Source organism: Dasypus novemcinctus, chromosome 5, assembly GCF_030445035.2.
Source record: "Dasypus novemcinctus isolate mDasNov1 chromosome 5, mDasNov1.1.hap2, whole genome shotgun sequence".
NCBI lineage: Eukaryota > Metazoa > Chordata > Mammalia > Cingulata > Dasypodidae > Dasypus > Dasypus novemcinctus.
Genome location: NC_080677.1, coordinates 11626477 through 11647348, shown reverse-complemented (window position 1 = coordinate 11647348; position 20872 = coordinate 11626477). Strand labels below are relative to the sequence as shown.

The following is a 20872-nucleotide window of genomic DNA, read 5'->3' as shown; positions in this document are numbered from 1 at the left end:
TGCTAAAAGTACAACTGTGTGATTATACCAAATATCACTGATTGTACACTTTGGATGAACTGCATGCTTTATTAATATGTATCAATCAAATTTATTTGTTTAAATAAAAAAGAGCAAATTAAATCTAAAGCTGGCAAAAGGAGGGAAATGAAAAGTATTAAAGTGGAGGGAAACGGACTTTGGCCCAGTGGTTAGGGCGTCCGTCTACTACATGGGAGGTCCGCGGTTCAAGTCCCGGGCCTCCTTGACCCCTGTGGAGCTGGCCCATGCGCAGTGCTGATGCGCGCAAGGAGTGCCGTGCTACACAGGGGTGTCCCCCACGTAGGGGAGCCCCACGCACAAGGAGTGCACCCATAAGGAGAGCCGCCCAGCGTGAAGGAGAGAGCAGCCTGCCCAGGAATGGCGCCGCCCACACTTCCCGTGCCGCTGACGACAACAGAAGCGGACAAAGAAACAAGACGCAGCAAAAAGACACAGAAAACAGACAACCGGGGGAGGGGAGGGGAATTAAATAAATAAAAATAAATCTTTTAAAAAAAAAAAAAAAGAAAAGAAAAGTATTAAAGTGGAGATTTTTAAAAATAATAAAGAATGGGAAAAAATGGAGAAAACACAAAACCAAAAGTTGGCATTTTGAATAGATCGACTAAATCAAATCTTTACCTAGACTGAATTTTTAAAAAAAGAAAGATGACTCAAAATTCTAAAAATCAAAATAAATGTGAGACATGACCAATTTTATAAATATTAAAAGGATTATAAGAGGATACTATTAACAATTATATACCACCAAATTGGATAACCTAGATTAAATGGACAAATTGTAAGAAACACAAAAACTGTGTTAAACACAAAAACTGTGTTAAACTGACTAATGAAAAAATAGAAATTTGAATAGACCCAGAACAAATAAGGAGATTGGATCAGTAATCAAACCTCCCCCCCAAAAAAAGGCAACCCCAAGACCAGATGGCTTCACTGGTGAATTCTACCAAACATTTAAATAAGAAACAACATCAATTCTTCTCACACTCTTCAAAAAAAAAGAAGAGAAAGGAACACTTAAACTCATTCTACAAGGCCAGCATTACCCTGATACCAAAGGAACATGAAGATGTTACAGGAAAAGAAAACCAAAGGCCAAAAGCCCTTAAAAACACTAATGCAAAAATCCAACAGAATACAAGCAAATCTAATTCCTCAGCATATTAGAAGGGTTATACATCATGACCAAGAGGTATTTATCCCAGGAATGCAAGAGAAAGTCAACATACGAAAATCAATGAATGTAATACACATTAATAGAATAAAGGGGAGTAAAAAAAAATCACCTCAATAAATGCAAGAAAGGCATTTGACAAAATCCAGCATCCTTTGATAAATGTACTTAATAAACTAAGAATAGAAGGGAATTTTCCTAACATGATAAACAGCATATATGAAAAACCCAAAACTAACATCATACTCAATAGTAAAATTGAAAGCCTTTCCCCTAAGATCAGTAACAAAACAAGGACACCCACTTTCACAACTGCTATTCAACACTGCAGTGGTTTGAAGCTGTGTATACCCCAGAAAAACATGTTCTTAAATCTATTCCATTCCTGTGGGTTTTAACCTATTGTAAGTAGGACCTTTTGATGAGGCCACTTCAGTGAAGGTATGACCCACCTCATTCAAAAGGGGTCTTAATTCTACAGTGGAGTCCTTCATAAACAAGGAGAGGAAGCCACAGAAGCAAGAAGGCAAAAGCAATGAAACCCAAAAGAGAAGCAAGAGACCAGCAGAAGCTGCCTTGAGCCTTACCATTTGACAGAGGAGCCAAGGATCTCCAGCAGCCAGTTTTCAGGAAGAAAGCATCACCTTGATGACGCCCTGACTTAGACATTTTGCAGGCATCAAACTGTAAGCTAATAAATTCCCATAGTTTAAGCCAGTTAATTTCATGGTATCTTCTTTAAGCAGCCAACGAAACTAAAATATATCTTATACCACAGGTTCTAGCCAGAGTAATTGGTAAGAAAAGTAAAAAGAATTTCAATGGAAAATAAACAAGTAAAATTTTCTCTGTGGATAACATGATTTTACAAATAGGAAACCATATAGAACCCACAAAAATCTGTTAGGAGCTAAAAATTGAATTCAGCAAAGGTGAAATATACAAAATAAACAAGTCAGCTATATTTCCACACACCAGTAATGAACAATAGGAAAGGAAATTAAGAAAACAATTACACTTAAAGTAGCATTAAAAGAATAAAAAACTTAGGAATAAATTTAATCAAGGAGGTGAAAGATACTAAAACCCACAAAATATTCCTGAAAAAAATTAAAAACCTAAATAATGGAAAGACAGTTGATGTTCATGGCTCAGAAACTTAATACAGTTAAGATGACAGTACTACCCAGAACTTTCTAAAGATTCAATGCAATCTCTATCAAAATCACATGGAGGTGTTCTTTTTAAAGAAATATAAAAGGGCCATCCTAAAATTCACATGAAATTTCAAGGGACCCCAAATGGCCAAAATATTGACAAATAACAAAACTGGAAGAGTCACATTTCCTAATTTCAAAATTTACTACAAAGCTATCAAAACAATGTGAGGCTTCCAGGAAGATGGAAGATTAGAGAGACACAGGACTTAACTCTAGCCCAGAAAAATAGCTAGACAACAGGCAGAAATGGCCTGGGGAAAAAAGTGTTCTAGGGTTTAGGACACCAGAGGAAGGCTGGACACCATGCAGAAGAGAGGGACAAAGGAAAAGAATCTCGACAGGAAAACCATGAGGTAAAAGAGGCAGCTGCAGGTGCCCACCCCCCATCCTCAGAGCAGACAGCTCTGATTCTCTGGCCTCTGGCCAGCAGCCATGGACAGAGGGGTTTGCAGGGGTCCCTCTCCCCAGAAAAGGGGAGAGAGAGGGATGCAGCCTAAGGCTGACTCAGCTTCCGACCCACACACTTGGTCTGCTGTGTCCCAGGAGCCCTTCCAGGCTGGGTGGGGCCATGTTCTTGTCTGCCCTGGGAGCAGGCAAGAGATGAAAGAGATCCGAGCCCCACAAACACCTTCCATGCTGACTGAGACTGGTAATGACAATGCAGAGGGGAGTAAAATTTTCTGCCCAGGAAAAGGAAGGTACCTGCCAGCAAAGGCTGGAGAACAGCTTCGGAGAAAATTCAGTTTCTGAAGTTCTGAACAGCCGCCAGGCAGGATCCTCTACCACACTTTGCAGTCGGTGTTGCTGTAAACACAGTCCGACCAGGGTTTGAACTGAGAGGGCTGCAGAAGAGCACTATATGCTGGCCAATCAAGGAGGTGCATGTGAGGAGATTAAAAATAAATATATGAATGGTTTTTTCAGGCTTTTACAGCCTCCCTCCTCAGGGCCCTTAAGAGCAGGTCTACAACCCATTACTGGGTCCATGGTGCAGATTTGAGCAACTAAACAGGGATAATCCTAAAGACCCAAAATAGGTTGAACCAAGAATCAAAGAATAACACACAGCCTCCTACCACTAAATCCCTACATAAGGGAAACTAAGCATCAGAATAAACCCAACATCATAATCAGACACCTAGAGATCAGCAAAAACTTATGAGCCATACTATGAAAATGGAAGAAGTGGTCCAAGCAAAGGAATATATCAAAACCCCAGATGAGACACAGGATATGAGACAACTAATCAGTGAAGTTCATACCAATCTACTAAATCAAATCAACAAGTTGAAAGAAAATATGGATAATACGAGAAACTGTATGCCAACAATTTAGACAACCTATATAATATGGAAAAATTCTTAGGAACATACAACCTACATCCACTCCTCAAGAAATACAAAAACTCAACAAACTAATCACTCTTAAAAAGATTGAATCAGTCATCAAAAACCTCTCAACAAAGAAATGTCAAGGACCAGATGACTTCACAGGTGATTTCTACTAAGCATTTCAAGAAAACACCAATCCTGTTTAAACTCTCCAAAAAATTGAAGAGGAGGGAAAATTACCCAACACATTTATGAAGCCACTATCACCCTAATACCAAAGCCATATAAAGACACCACAAAAAAAGAAAATTACAGACCATTTTCTCAAACACAGATGCAAAAATTCTCAACGAAGTACTTGAAAATAGATCCAACAGTATATCAAAGACTTATACATCACGACCAAATGGGATTTACTCCTGGTATGCAAGCCTGGTTCAACATAAGAAAATCAACCAATGTAATACACTAAAAAATTGAAAAAAAAAAAATTGCATGATCTCAACTGATGCAGAAAAGGCATTCAACAAAACCCAGCATCTGGGAAGCGGCTGTGGCTCAATCAGATGAGCTCCCATCTACCATATGGGAGGCCCTCAGTTCACGTCCTGGGGCCTCCTTGTGAAGGCAGGCTCACCCATGCTGCAGAGTGCTGACTCAGCAAGGTGACGCAACAGAGAAAAAAAAAAAGAAGGGAGACAAGCAAGAACACTGAAGAGCCTGCAGCGAATGGGCATAGAGAGCAGAGAGCAAGCAAATTGCAAGTGGGGAGGGGAAATAAATAAATACAGACACAGAAGAAGAGATAGCGAATGGACACAGAGAGCACACAGCACACAAACCGCCACAAGGTGGGGATAAAAAAACAACAACCCAGCATCCTTCCTTGAAAAAAAAAAACCAATCTAAAAGACAGGAATATAAGGAAAATTCCTCAATATGATAAACCCACAGCCAACACTGTACTCTATAGGGAAAGAATGAAAGCCTTCCCTCTAAATCGGGAACAAGACAAGGTTGCTAGGGCAATGAACAAGGAAAAAAATAAACAGGTACCCAACTAGGAAAAGAGAAAGTAAAACTCTATTTACAGATGACATGATCCTATATTTAGGAAATTCTGAAATGTCTACAACAAAGCTAATTGAGCTAATTAAGAGAGTTCAGGAAAGTGGCAGGGTAGAAGACCAATATGTAAAAATCAGTAATGTTTCTGTACACTAGTACTGAACAATATGAAGAGGAAATCAGGGGGGAAAATCCATATAAAATAGCAACAAAAAGATTCAAATACCCAGTAATCAATTTAACCAAAGTACAGGACCTGTATTCAGAAAACTACAAAACAATACTAAAAGAAATCATTGAGGACCTAAACAAATGGAAAGACATTCCATGTTCTCGGATTGGAAGTCTAAATACCATGAAGAAGTCAATCCTACCCAAACTGATTTATAGAATCAATCCAATACCAATCAAAATTCCAACAGCCTACTTTACAGAAGTAGAAAAAGCAATTACCAAATTCATTTGGAAGGGAAAGTTCACCCAAATAGCCAAAACCAATCTAAAAAAGAAGGGCAATGTGGAAGGAACTTCACTGCCTAACCTTGAAACATGTTACAAAGCTAAAGTAGTCAAAACCTCATGAAACTGGCATAAAGAGACACACTGATCAACAGAATAGAATAGAGAATCCAGAAATAAACCCTCACCTCTACGCCAACTGGTTTTTCACAAAACCTACCAAATCCACATTACCAGGACAAAAGAGTCTCTTCAACAAATGATGCTAGGAGAACTGGATACCCTTGACCAAAAGCATGAAAGAGGACCTGTATTTCACTCCTTATGTAAGAATCAACTCAAAACAGATCACATACCTAAATATAAATGCCAGGACCATAAAACTAGTAGAAGAAAATGTAGGGAAACCTCTTCAAGGTCTTGTAGTAGGTGGTGGTTTCTTGGATTTTATACCCAAAGCACAAGTTACAAAAGAAAGAATGGATAAATAGACCTCCTCAAAAATGAAACGCTTTTGCAACTCAAAGGATTTAGTCAAAAGCATGAAAAGGCAGCCGACACGATGGGAGAAAATATTTGGAAATCATATATCCGATAAGGGTTTAATATCCATTGTATATAGGGAGATGCTACAACTCAAAAATACAGACAAATGACCCGATTAAAAAATCAGTAAAAGAGGGGATTGTAGGAAGATGGTGACAGACTAACAGGAAGAGCTGAATGCTCTCACAAAAACAACAAACAAAAAGACAAAAGCTGTCCAAGAGACCTGCTTTGGGGGTCAGCAGACGAGGACAGTGCTACAACTCCCAGGAGGGTGAGGGACAAAGACAAAGAAGTCAAAAAGACAAACGTTAATTATGAAGCCCCCATAGCAACTGGGAAGGCTCCCCTCCATCACCCCCAAAATAATAAGCTGGGGTAAAGCCCCTGGCTCACTGTAGCTGACTGAGAGGAATAGACATCTTCCTCCCTGTCAGCGGTTTCAAGGGAAAATGGAGGGGGAGCTGGGGTGCTTTTCTTCAGTGAATTCGGCCAGCAGAGCCCACTTTGAATCTCCAATCTGGAGATTAATGCAGGAGCACAGGAAAGCTGAGACGGAAACACTTCTGTGGAAAAGTGCGCTGATTAGCGCCATCTACTGGCCGATCTGGAAAATGTGTGAACAAAAACTACACACACTGTGTCCAACCCTGGGAGAAAATCTGCACCCCACTAGTAAGTCCCTGGCCTGATTTTGAAAACTTAAGCTGGGAAATTATAAAGACTGAGAATAAGTTGAACCAGATATCAAAGAAGAACTGTGGGGAAAAAAAAAACAATAGGCAAGAGAGAGAAATTGGTCATCAGAGTAAATTTGCCAGCAAATTCAGATGCCTAGACGTGAGCAAAATATTACAAGCCTTACTAGGAAACAGAAAGAGATGGTCCACCCAAAAAAACAAACCAAATATCCTAAAGAGATACAGGGTTTAATACAATTAATCAGGGATAATCAAACAACTCTCTTAAATCACTTCAAAGAATTTAGGGGAAATATAGCTAAAGAAATAAAGGATATCAAGAAGACACTGGGAGAGCATAAAGAACAATTTGAAAGGCTGCAAAGAAAAGTAACAGACCTTATAAGAATGAAAGCCATGATCAACAAGATTAAAAATACATTAGAGGGAAGCAGCTGTGGCTCAATCAGTTGGGCTCCCATCTACCATATGGGAGGCCCTGGGTTCATGTCCCAGGGCATCCGTGTGAAGGCAAACCCACCCACACGCTGCAGAGAGCCACCAGCCCAGGCGCCATGGAGTGCCACCGGCCCGCAAGTGGCAAGACCCGACTCAGCAAGGTGACGCAGCAAAAAAGAGAGACAAGTAAAACACAGAAGAGCACACAGCGAATGGACACAGAGAGCAGACAACAAGCAAGCTGCGGGGGGGGGGCAGGGATTTAAAAAAATACATTAGAGGCACATAATAGCAGATTTGAATTGCTTGAAGAGAGAATTAGTGATTTCAAACACAAAATATCTGAACTGGAAGACAGGAGAACAGGAAGAGAAGAGAGTAGAAAAATGGAATGGAGTCTCAGGGAACTCAATGACAACACAAAACACACAAACATTCGCATTATTGGTGTACCAGGAGGAGAAGAGAATGGAAAAGGGGCTGCAGCAGTTTGATATTGTTTATGAATTCCAAAAACAGAGAACTGTGTTTGTAAATTGGTTTGTTCCTCTGGGCATATTAGACTATATTAGACACAGAGGTTTCAATTTTACTTTATTAAACCAAGATCAGGGCTTTTATCTGACCACATCATTAGTGCCTGCCGGGTTGCGTCCCTACCCCCTTGGTGGGGATAAAACAGACCTCACACAGAAGCAGAGACCAGAGCCCTGAGCAGCTGAGCCCAGGAAAGAGAGAAGTCCTCTAGCCTACAGCTGAGATCAGAAGAGGGTGGGCCCATGGAGCCTTACAAGGAAGAGGAAGGCTGAACCCTGCAGACACTGCCCACCATCTTGCTTCAATATGTGGCAAATGACTTTGGGTGAGAAAGTACCTCTTATGGTACCTTAAGTTCGACTCTTTAGAGTCTTGTAACTGTAAGTTTCTACCCCAAACAAATACCCTTTATAAAAGTCAACAGAATTCTGATACCGTGCATCAGCACCCCTTTGGCTGACTAATACGGGGCAGAAAGAATATTTGAGGAAATGACTGAAAACTTCCCAACCCTTTTGTTTTTTTCCCCCCAACCCTTTTGAAAGACATAAATATCAATATCCAAGAAGGAAAACACACCCAAAACAGATTAAATCCAAATAGACCTACCCCAAGACACCTACTATTTAGAATGACAAATATCAGAGAGAGAGGATTCTGAAAGCAGCAAGAAGAAAACAAAGCATCACATACAAAGGAAACTTGGTAAGATTAAGTGTCAATCTCTCATCAGAAACCATGGTAAGGAAGTTAAATACAGATGTCATATGACCTGGCAATACCACTACTAGGTACATTTATATTACAAGATGTTAATATCAGGCAAAAATACAACCAAAGTAAATGACGGGCAGTAGTATATAGTAATAATCTTCTATTAAAGGTTTTAAAAAAATAAAAGGAAATACACTAAAGGAAAGGAACCAGACACTATATATTGCTTAATTCCAACTATACAAAAATACAAATGCAAATAAACTAGAGAGACAGAAACAGAATAGCAGCTATGCACGGCAGTGAAAGCATAGAGGGATGAAGAGGTGATAAGCTTGTTTTTTGTTTTTTATTATTATTATTGGAATAATGAAAATGCTGTAATAATGACTGAAGTGACAAATGCACAACTACATGGTTATACCAAACACTATTGACTGACACTCTGGATGGATAAGTGCTTTATTAATATGTATCAATAAAACTGACTTGCTTAAAAAACAACAACAATGTGGGTACTGGCCTAAGGATAGACATACAGACCACTGGAGTAGAACTGAGTCCAAAATAAACCCAAATATCTATTGATTTTTGTCGATTTTTGACCAGGGTACAATGACAATCAATGGGGAAAGGATAGTTTTTATAACAAATGGTGCTGGGAAAACTGGATAGGAACATTCAAAAGAATGAAGCTGGACCCTTACCTTATACCATAAATAAAATTTAACTTGAAATCAAATAATGACCTAATTTTAAGAGCTAAATCTCTAAAACATTTAGAAGAAAACAGGGGCAAAACTTTATGACCTTGGATTTGTCAATGGTTTCTGAAGTATGACACCAAAAGCACACATAACAACAACAACAAAAAAAACCATAAATTGGACTTTAGCAAATTTAAAACGTCTGTGCAAGAATGGACATTATCAAAAAAGTGAAAGGACAACTCACACAATGAGTGAAAAAGAGATGCAAATCATATATCTAATAAGGATTCAACATTCAAAATATATAAAGAACTCCTACAGCTCAACAACAAAAAGACAACTCAAATTTAAAAACCGATAAAGGACTTGAATAGACATTTCTCCAAAGATATACAAAGGGCCAATAAGTATACGAAAATATGCTCAAAATCAGAAGCCATTAGGGAAATACAAACCAAAGCCATGATGAGGTACCACTTCACAGCCCCCAGACAACTATTTTTTAAATGGGAAAGAATGAGTATTGATAAGAATGTGAAGAAACTGGAACTTTCCTGAACTGCCAGTGGGAATTTAAAATGGTGCAGATGCTATGGAAGGTTGGTGGTTCCTCAAAATGTTAAATACAGAATTATCACATGACTCCTAAATATATACCCCAAAAAATGGAAAATATGGACTCAAATTCCTGTACACCAGTGTCCATAACAGCATTATTTACAACAGCCAAAGGTGTTCATCAACAGATGACTGGATAAACAAAATGTGGTGTATAATAAATTCAGCCATTAAAAAAAGGAATAAAGTTTTAAGGCATGCTACAACATGGATGAATCTTGAAAATGTTATGCTAAGTGAAATAAACCAAACACAAAAGGCCAAATACCATATGATTCCATTTATTGGCAGTATCTAGAACAGGCCAATTCTTAGACAGAAAGTAGAACAGAGTTTACCAGGGCTAGGGGAAGGTGAGCATGAGGATTTACTGCTTAATGGTTATAGAGTTTCTGTTACAGATGCTAAAATACTTCTAGAAATAGTGATGGTTACACACGTTATGAATATATTAATACCCCTGGATTATAATCTTAAAAATGGCTAAAATAGTACATTTTATGTAATGTATATTGTACCACCATAAAAAAAAGTTTAAAAAAAAAACTGGAGAAAAAAATTTACCAAATATGTAAAGAAAGAAGAAAATGTGAAACAAAGTCAGGGGAAAAATCATTCAATAGAAGCCAACCAAGAAATGAGAATTGACAGAATTAACACATTAGGACTTTAAACATTTAATATAAATGGATTTAAGGGAAAGCATGAACACAATGTGGGTAGAAATATAAGCCACAAAAAGAATCAAAGGGAACCACAGAGATGAAAATTAGAATATCTGAAATAAAAACTTTAATGATGAGCTTAACACAAGATTAAACACTAAAGGAGAAAAGATAGAAACTTGAAGACAGGATAATGCACACTATCCCACATGAAGCACAAGGAGAGGAGACTTAAGAAAAAGAAGAGAAAAAACAAAACAGAACTTCAGTGACCTCTTGTATAACATCGAGTGGTTCAACTGCAAGTAATTGGAGAACCTGAAGCACAGGAGAGTGTTGCTGCATCCCTTCCCCCAGCCTTTGTTATCTCTTTCCTCCAGCCGTTGCTGTCCTTCCCGCCAGTCCCGCCCACGTTGCCAATATATAATCTGCCCTCTTCCCTAGCTACTACCTACCTCATAGCCGCCTGCACAACTCCGCCTATCCACTACCGACCCGTAGTTAACCCGCCCCAGCTCCTGCCCCTCCCTCTACCCAACCCTATATAACCAAGTGTATTTCCGCAATAAAGCAAACTTGTTCCTGCGCTCAGGCTGTCTCCGTGGTTTCTACCGCGCGTCCCCCACACCTGGAGAACCTAGGCTAAAACCTTAGCCTAGGGGCTCCCCGCAGAGCCGTGGAAGGCCTCCCGGACTCCGTGAGCCGCTGACCCACGACAGCGCGCCCACAGGAGAGAGACAGGAATCAGTCCTTTCAAAGAGGGGAGAGAGCAGATTTTCCTAAGAAACAAAGTAGGCCAAAAACTGCCACAATTCATACACAAGGATGCACCAGCTCTTCCTGTCAAAAAGGCGAAGTGTGGATTGCAGGGAAGGGCTATATAACCAGTTTACAGGACCCAGGAAACACAACTCCTGGAAAGTGAGAAGTATATCACAGTAGTTAAAAGCTCAGACTTGAGTCAGAAAGACTTTCTTTCAGATTAAATCTTGACCCTCATTAGGCCTATGTCCTTCGGCTCATTTAATATTCACAGTAGCCCTAAGAGGCAGAAACTATTATTATCATCTCCATTGTACAGATGAGAAAACTGAGACACACCTTGCCCAAGGTCATCCACTTAAAAAGTGGTAGAGCTAGAATTTGAACCCAGAGCATCTGGCTCTATACTTCCTAATCTTATGATGTTAGTCCGCCTCTTCAAGTATAAATTATGCCTACAGTATTGTGGTCACATAGCTCAGTAGTGTTCTGAAGGAAAAAGAATACAAAGAATCAGGGGTCTGAGGCTAAGCTTTAAGGCTGGTGAGATGACTGTGAGCCAGTGCAACAACTACTTGTATGAATGACTCTTGATTGAGTGGATGACTGTGGATAGATTATTCTCTTACCTTAGAAGGGGAGAAAAAGGTAAAAGACCAAGGCTGACTGACCTCCCAAACTATACTGGGTAAGTGAAGGACTACATGCAGTTTGTGAATATGAAGATCTCTGCTGAGATAAAGAATCAGTGTGCTAAAAAGTGAGACTCACAGACAAATCCAACCAATTACCAGTCAAGCAAGAATGAAGGAAACTGCAAAGTGGAAACTCTTACTTGGGAAGAGGAGGTGATTCTGTAGGGACTAGAGCAGCACTAGCCCCTGCTCCTAGAGGCTCTGCCTCCTCTGTGCTGCAGGCCGCCCCCTCAACCTGGGGGCCTGAAGTTGGCACTTTCTCCATTTCCTGAGGCCCACTCAATTTTGCGGTGGAATCGACCTCTACTTCCTGAACTGGGACTGGAACTGGCTCCTTCTCTGCTGCAGCAGCTGCCATAGCTTTTGCCTCTTCTTCCTTTTTCCTGATCTTCTCTTCAAGTTCCTTTTTCCTCTTCTCATCATCCTGACGGGCCATGTGATCAAAGGTTTTGAATACCTATAAGTCAAAAAGCAATCCAGGAATCAGTCCATCTGCCCAGTACAGTACCATACATTCTTACAGAAATGCAGCCAAATCTGATAAGTAGAAAATTAAAAAGCCATAGAAAGGACAAGTGGTAACAAGCCCAATCACGAACTGCTCATTTATGCTAGAATAAATCATTATCCACTCTAGATCAAAAAGTAGTCCAATGGCAAAATGGAAACTGTTAATAGGAAGGTTCTAAAATCAACAACAGGGCGGCGGGCTTGGCCCAGTGGTTAGGGCATCTGTCTACCACATGGGAGGTCCGCGATTCAAACCCCGGGCCTCCTTGACCCATGTTGAGCTGGACTATGCGCAGTGCTGATGAGTGCAAGGCGTGCCCTGCCATACAGGGGTATCCCCCACATAGGGGAGCCCCACGCGCAAGGAGTGCGCCCTGTAAGGAGAGCCGCCCAGCGCAAAAGAAAGTGCAGCCTGCCCAGGAATGGTGCCACACACACGGAGAGCTGACGCAACAAGATGATGCAACAAAAAGAAACACAGATTTCCGTGCCGCTGACAACAGAAGCAGACAAAGAAGATGTAGCCAATAGACACAGAGAACAGACAACTGGGGCGGGGGGGGGTGGCGGGGTGGAGGGGAGAGAAAGAAAGAAAGAAATCTTTAATAAATAAATAAAATCAACAACCAAAAAAAAAAAAAAACCTCACAACCCAAGACTCACAATATTTAAACCTTGCAAGCACAAATTTCTAAATTAAAAGATGCCTAACTTCAGATGGCTCTAGAGTTCAGTGCCTTACCAGTGGATTCTGCTTAGGAATTTGTGCTCCTGAGTAAGATGGAGTTGGACTCAAATGTGACTTCTCTACACATACCTCTTCTGTCACTTTTACTGAACCTGTGGTTGGCGCTGGGGTTGGTGTATGCTCAGGAGACTTGAATCTCTGGATTCTAATGTGCCAGCTGGGCCCTGAGCCTCAGCAGTTGCAACATCTACCCTCCAGTTGGTTGGACTTACCCAGGTCGCTAACAAGGAGGTAAGGATGGTCAACCACAACACCAAGGAACTCAGAGAGTCTACAACTACAAGCAGGAGAATCCCATCCATCAGCCATGTGGGACCTAAGCCCCCTCTCGATTTAGAAGTGGAGTGGGCATTACCACCCCAGAGTCCTCAAGATAGAGGAATAAAACATGGATTAGCGTAGACTTACTGGTACTCTGTTATAGACTTATTGTGACTCTAGCAATGGAAGAAATTATAACATTGATGTGGAGACAATGGCCACGGGAGTTGCTGAGGGCAGGGAGAGGGAAAAAGAGGTGTGATGTGGGGGCATTTTTTAGACTTGGAGTTGCCCTCTATGATATTGCAAGGACAGGTGTAGGACATTATATATTGTGCCAAATGGACTGGGAGAGAGTGTAAACTACAAGGTAAACTATAATCCATGCTGTGTAGCAGTGCTCCAAAATGTATTTATCATATGCAATGAAAGTGCCACAATGATGAAAGAAGTTGTCAATGTGGGAGGAAGGGGGGATGTGGGGAGTGGGGTATATGGGAACCTCTTAAATTTTTTTTTTAAGATTTATTTATTTCTCTCCCCTTCCCCACCCCCCAGTTATCTGTTCTCTGTGTCCATTCGCTGTGAGTTCTGTGTCCGCTGGCACCCTCGTGACACAGGGAAATTGTGTCTCTTTTTTGTTGCATCATCTTGCTGCGTCAGCTCTCCATGTGTGCAACACCACTCCTGGGCAGACTGGATTTTTTTTTTCGCGCGGGCGGCTCTCCTTACAGGGTGCACTCCTTGCACGTGGGCCTTCCCTACATGGGGGACACCCTTCTGTGGCACAGCACTCCTTGCACGCATCGGCACTGCATGTGGGTCAGCTCACCACACGGGTCAGGAGGCCCTGGGTTTGAACCCTGGACCTCCCATGTGGTAGGCGGACACTCTATCCATTGAGCCAAGTTTGCTTCCCTCTTATATTTTTTAATATAACATTTTGTGTGATCTATGTATCTTTAAAAAAAAAAAAAAGATAATAAAAAAATGGTGCCTAACTTGATGGTCTTCCCCATCATTACCTCTGCAGGCCTCCCAACAATCTTGTACAAACTGCAAAGGAACAAAGTGTTCTAGCACTGAAAATGGTAAAGGCACCAACAGCGTAGACTCAGAGGAGGATGAAAACGTGGCTCAACCCACAAAATCAAACGAGAGTACTGTACTGCTGCTATCTTTCCCACACTGCAAGGGTTGAGAAGAGGGATGGGACTTAGAAAGCTTGGAAATTCAATTTTCCAAACTTCTAACATGAGCCTACAATGTGGAAGGAATACAAATCAAAATGACAGTATCCTCAGACTCACAATTCTCATGTGAATCTGGTATGTGGAACAGCAGCCCTTAACCTCTTCTGAGAAACACACTTCATGAAAGTTTTGGGACACAGACACCAAAAAAAAAGTGCATGTATAACATAACATTTTGTCTGCATTATTCAAGAGGTACACGTAACACCTGAAGCCCAGTCAAGGTGGACCTCACAAACAATTCTGATAAAGAAAGGCTGTGATAAACACCTGCACGTCCTGTCGGACTATAAGGATAGGACTGAGCATTTCTGGGGAAAGAATTTTCTTAGAAGGAAGGAGATCTGAATTAGACTTTGAACAAAATGTAGAGCTTCCATAAGAAACTATAGGAGGAAATTTCACTCTGGGATAAACAGGTGAGCCACAGCTCCAAAAAGTAGTCATTAAAAAACACCAAGAAATCCTGCAGCAGCTGAACCAACGGTTTCCGCTTAAGAGGTAGGAAAGACTGAGATATCAGTCTTGAGACGTGGGTAGAAGTCAGATTTTGAAGGGCTGAATGAATGTGAACAGATCTTAAATAGTGCTTCATGCACTAGGCAGGGAAAAAAAAAAAAAGAAAAGTGCTAACATATCAAACTACACCAAGTGTTTTTACAAACATTCTCTCAAAACCCTCATAGAAATCCCATGAGGAAAACAGTATCAACGTTTTAAAAATGAGAAAAATAAGGCTCAGAGAAGTTAAGTAACTTGCTCAAGGTCCTGCAAGCAAGAAAAATAAATTTATATTATACAGTGTAGCTGTTTGATATAATTGATGAATTCCAAAAAGAAATATTGGATTATGCTTGTAATCTGATCTGTACTGGGCATAACTGAGTTATGATTAGGGTGTTGAGTTCCCACCCCTTGGTGGGTGGGGACTCACAGATAAAAGGCATGGTGAAGAACAGAGTTGAGGGCTTTTAACACTGGAGTTTTGATACTGGAGTTTAATGCTGAAGTCTTAAGCTAGAACCCCTAGGAAAGAGACAGAGCCGTTTGCCTGACAGTCTACAGAGGAACCCAGGAAGCCTGAACCCTCCAGACGTCAGCAGCCATCTTGCTCCAACATGTGGAAATAGACTTTGGTGAGGGAAGTAACTTATGCTTTATGACCTGGGATCTGTAAGCTCCTACCCCAAATAAATACCTTTAGATAAACCAACCAATTTCTGGTATTTTGCATCAGCCCCCCCGTTGACTGACTAATATATACAGGAAGCACCAAACAGTAAAAGGAGATACAGGGAGAGAAAAGAAATGAAATCCTCAGGTTAAAAACTAGAAACAGCACCAAATCCATTTCTACTTTTTGAGATAACGTGGACCCCGGACTCACTATCCTCTCTAACATCCATGTTGATGATGCTTGGACCCTTTGCCTTCACGTTGTTAATCCTCTTTGACACCCCGAATGTTCATCATAGTGTACAAAAGCAGAGTGGTAGCCAGGACTTTTCCTGAGGCCTCTGAGGATTCTAACACAGGCCCTCTTATCTAATGTTCCTCACCACACCCTCCGCCTCTGCTTACCAAGCACTTCCAATCTACTGTCATCTCCAGAAATGCTCTCACATCACTCTTGACCTCCCAATCATCACCACATGTTCTCACAACTCATTCTAGCATCAAAGAATAGTACAACTAGCCGGAAGAGTCTTCTGTAATCCTCCAATCAATATTCTCTATCAACAAAAAGATGAAAAAGACTTTACCCAAGATTTCCCAACAAGTTCCCAACCTCTAAGAGATAATTTTGTGCTGGTACCAGTCACTTAATCGAATTCAATATTTTAATGCCCCACCCCACAACAAAAACCATGACCAATAATGAAATCATCTTTACAAGTATCCTCCCAAATGGGCTTCCTTAGAATAAAAGAGCACATGCCCAGGCTTCACCCTGACCTACTGAACCACTGATCAGGGAATGTGAGCTTTTGAAAACTTCCTCAGGTGATCCTAACGGTTAGGAACCACTATCAGAAAACAGTACATCCTTAACCACCGAAAAATGCTGTTCCTTGCTTTCTGTAAAATGTACTGCCCTGTTCACTTACTACCCATTCCCTACCACTCAGATCGCCTCTTGCTTCTCACACTCCTAAACTGTAATTGTTCCACAAAGGGCCATCATCCACCTTCTGCTCTTTTCTCTCCCTCAAATCACTCATCCTCTACCGCCCACAAGATCCAGTCTAACAATTCCAATAGCGTACAGGGTGGGCACTTCTGTCTATAACCTGAGAGTAAGCTTGTCTAAAACTAAACTTTTTTCCCTAAACCCAGGTGACATTTTAGTTCATGCTCTATCGTTATTCTAGACATCCAAATTTGAAGCCTTGGATTATCTTTGTATTATCCCTCCCCTTCCACTGCCCCTGCTCCCCACTTCTACCACTTCATTGCCATGGTCACCAAGTCAGCCTAAAAGAATGCTGAGAATATATATAAAGATGTTACTGAACAAATTATTTCTGTCAGTTCATCTGTAAAATGAGGGCAAAAATCAACTTCTCAGGTTGTGGTAAAGATTAAATAACGTAACTTCCCAGAGTGTAAAACACCAGACATAACTAGGTACTCAGTAAATGTTCCTTTCTCCTCCACTTCTTTTCTGCAAGCTGCAATCATCCCAGACAAAGGTGCTCTTTTCCTGTTAAAGAATGGTTAAATGATAGAGCCGAAAGATTTGGAATTAAAAAAAACGAAATTGTGAGTTCCAGTTCTATGGTGAACTAATTGTACATCAAATAACTTAGCCTCACTGAATTGCTACCGTTATCTGTGTCACATGATATTCAACCTTATCTATTTCATAGGGGTCTTGTGAAGATCAAATGCCAAGACTCAAGTAAAAGCATTAAACTGTCTGATAAAATCTATCCCCAATTGTTCCTTGGTCACTCAGATGGCACTTATGCTACAGATAAAGATAGGAAAGAGCCTTAAGTTCTGAAACTGAACCCCATTTGAGCCCCAACCCTCATATGACCATATTATCTTTGATAAACACTCAAACGTTCTAAGCTTCACTGCCATCAAGAAAACAATACCTGCTTCACTGGCTCAAAGAAAAATTTCAGGAGGTAACATCTGAAAGCACTTTATAAACTGCAGAGCAATAGATAACTGGGAGGTAGCATCACCATTACTATCTTCTCCCCTTCCTACAAATAGACTCAATGCTTAGCACAATACTTTCAATAGCATCAAAGGTCCTACCTCCTCTAGAAAATCTTTCTTGATCACAACCATCATTTATATTCCTTTCTTTCTAATGGAAGCACCAGAGGTTCTATTACATGGCTCTTGTTTATTTCTGTATTAATTTCTATGTTTTATCTCCTTAAGTAAAATATAATTCAAATGTCACAGGGAGAGATCACTTAATGTCATGTCACCAGTACCTCTCCAATGCCTGTGGCAACTCAGAATATAAAATACATTCAATAAAATATTTGCTTATTACTACATGCAGAAGTATGTAATCAATTTCATTGAATGAATATGAATAGCTCCTCAAACATTCAATAAATTTACACAGATACACTCAAATACAAACTTGATAATTACTATTATGACTGTCTCTGACCTGGAAACTCACTTTTTAAACAAGGTGTCCACATCCATGAATTAACACCATCCCTAAGCCAAGCCTTCCACCTCCAGAGCCATTTCTGTTTTGTAGTCCTGGGACCTGTGGATCTCCGTTGATGCAAATTTATCCTTCCTCCCGTCTGACCTAACACCAGCATTGTTTTAATTCCCAAACTAGTACTTCCTAGTACTCTGACTGGATACTTGCTGTGGGGTGCTGAACAGGGCCCTAAACTGTTTATACATCTGACACCGAAGCACAACGTGTCTAAAACCAAGCTGCTTGAGAATCTGTCACAGCTCCACCGAATAACCTGATATCCGAACAGCGTTTCAGATTACAAAGAGCTTTCACAGCTCTTATGTCATCCGGCCACCACGACAACCTCGTCAGGTAGCACCAGAACAAGTCCAAAACGAGAAAACTGAGGTTGGGAGAAGAACTGTCCCACAGCCTGAAAGGGGCGGGGCAAGAACGGCGGCCAGGAGTGGCCGGCAAGTTCAGGACGCAGGTTCCCCGCGGGGCTGGGGTTGCCCAGGACCTTCTAGACCTCAGTGGCCGGCCACGGGGCGAACAAGAGAGAAGACGGGCGCCGGCCCGCCCCGCGGTTACCTGCAGCACCAAGGCCTGGGCCGCCCCCGGAGGAAAGCCCATGCGGTCGGACGGATGGCGCAGTAGGCGGTAGAAGTCGGTCTTGCGGTAGAGGAAACCGAAGAGTACGCGCAGGAAGTCCTGGACGTTGCCCACATGCTGCAAGATGCCCAGGAGGGCCTGGTCGTACAGCTCCGTGGACGCGGGCTCCATGTCGTCGGGCCGGCCCAGAAGGAGAGCGCACCTACTGCAGGTGACGGCCCAAGTCACCAGACCCCACAGGCCACTTCCGGCGTGCTTCAGCTAACTGCTCCGCCGGACAGCGCGGCCGCAGAACTTCCGGTCCGTACGCGTTTCTCCTCCCCGGGGGCGGCCCGAGAGCTGCGATTTGGCGGTCGAAGTGTGGGCTCCGCCTATGCTGCCCCGGCTTGGGCTGCCGGCCAGCCAGTCTTTGCAGAAGGAACCCTCTTTCCTAAGAATAAGAAGGTTCGCTGTCGTGGACGCCTAGGGACCATGTTTGACATGGGCGGAAGAATGCTTCTGAGGGCACAGGCACGCGGCCGCAGGCGTCACGTGAGCCACTGGTTTTTGTCACGTGGTCCGGGGAAGACTTGAGTGTCGAAATCCCGCCTACTATACTGAGCTCCGCGGTTAAGGCTGAACTGCTGTGAATTTTTGGTTAGTGGGTCTGATAAGGTAAAATGCATGTGTAGATTGTATGGATTCCTTATTATTAACAGAGTTCTGAGTGAAATTAAAGGCATTGCGTGAGGAGAAATCCAAGGTGACCTAAATGAAAAGGAAAGCAATGTAAAGTGAGTGTATGTTAAATTGAAAGAGCTAGGGGCATAATAGAGAATCTAGTATGCCACCATTGTGAGGTTATAGATGTCCTATGTCATATATACGGAAGTATCTGTCAAAGTATACTTTCCAAAGTTAGAAGCATGACATTAATGCAAGTATATAATAACCACACCAAAGATTTTTCAACAAAATAATTGATAAAGGAACCAATAAAATGGTAAAACTGGTTCAGTGAACATTTTGAGGAACAGGGTATTCATGTACGTTTTGAAAAGAGAATGTTAGAGTAAGATTGTTAGGTTAGATGCAAAGGGGGATGATGCCCTACTTGATAATAAAATCATGGGTTATCTTTTCCAGTAAACAGAAATGATTTACACCCCTACTAGACTAAAATCCATGAGCTAGCATATACTTCTAGTGTATGGGCTCTTATGGATTGTAAATAATGAAGTCATTCTCAGGGAAATTGTCCTGCAGCAGTGGTTCTGAAACTTTTTTACTTGGGACTTCTCCACACTCTAAGATTTGTTGAGAGTTCCAAAGAGCTTTTGTTTATGTGGGTTATACCTATGGATATTTACACAAGTTAAACAGATTTTTTAAAATATTTATCATTTTAAAATAACACTAATAAATGTGAACATATTTTATGAAATAATATGGTTATTCAAAGCAGTGAAGGTTTACTAAGAAGAAAAAGTGCATAGTTTTACATTTTTGCAAATCTCCTTAATGTCTGGCTTAATAGTAGACAACAGAATTCTCACATTTGCTTTGTATTCACTATGTACAGTATGTTGTTTTATATGAAGAAAACCCCAGTCTCAAAAAGACAGAGAAAATGAGAGGAGGGTTTTAACTTTTTTTTTTTCAAATAAATGTGACTGTTCTTCTTTGAAACAACACCAAATTTTGGCAGTGATAATTTCTTAAAGATCAGTTGCAATATGGAGTCTAAAACCATATCAATAAACTTTTCCTATTCTGTAACATTAGTATCTTGTTGATCTAGCCTGCACTTTGAATGTATCTCTTACACACATGATTTTGTAACATGCATTAGTCGTTTGAAAAATGTTTCACTGTGTTATCCTACTCTTCTAAATGTTCACTTATTTCGTTATACAATAGCAAAAAAGTGAAGTCACAAAGCAAATGACAACATGGGTAAACCTGGAGGAAATAATGTTGAATGAAGCAAGCCAGACATAAAAGGACGAATGCTGTTTGCTTGAGCTACTATGAATTAAATGTGTTGTGTGATCTCATGGCATTAACTTGAATATGGGTCACCAGAAAATAGAATGAGGTTAGAGAATGGAAAGGGTTAACTTGTGCAGAACTGATAGAAAGCATATGTGTTAATC

General features: G+C 41.0%; 1 protein-coding gene across 3 annotated transcripts in view; it reads right to left on the bottom strand.

Moving 5' to 3' along the window:
- Positions 1-19292, bottom strand: part of NUDCD3 (NudC domain containing 3) — a 138277-nt gene extending 118985 nt beyond the window's left edge. For 2 of the 3 annotated variants that reach the window (XR_011648778.1, XM_058296683.1), the window contains exons 1-2: positions 18717-19244; positions 11824-12140 (exon numbers count right to left, since the gene is read on the bottom strand). Coding sequence is in view for 2 of the 3 variants with exons in the window: in XM_058296683.1 (XP_058152666.1) it covers positions 11824-12140; positions 18717-18908 (509 nt within the window). In the remaining variant the exon portion in view is untranslated. Of the gene's footprint in view, positions 1-11823; positions 12141-18716 lie in introns of all 3 variants that reach the window. The other variant, XM_058296682.2, reaches the window with a different exon arrangement.
- Positions 19293-20872: the final 1580 nt, after the last annotated feature.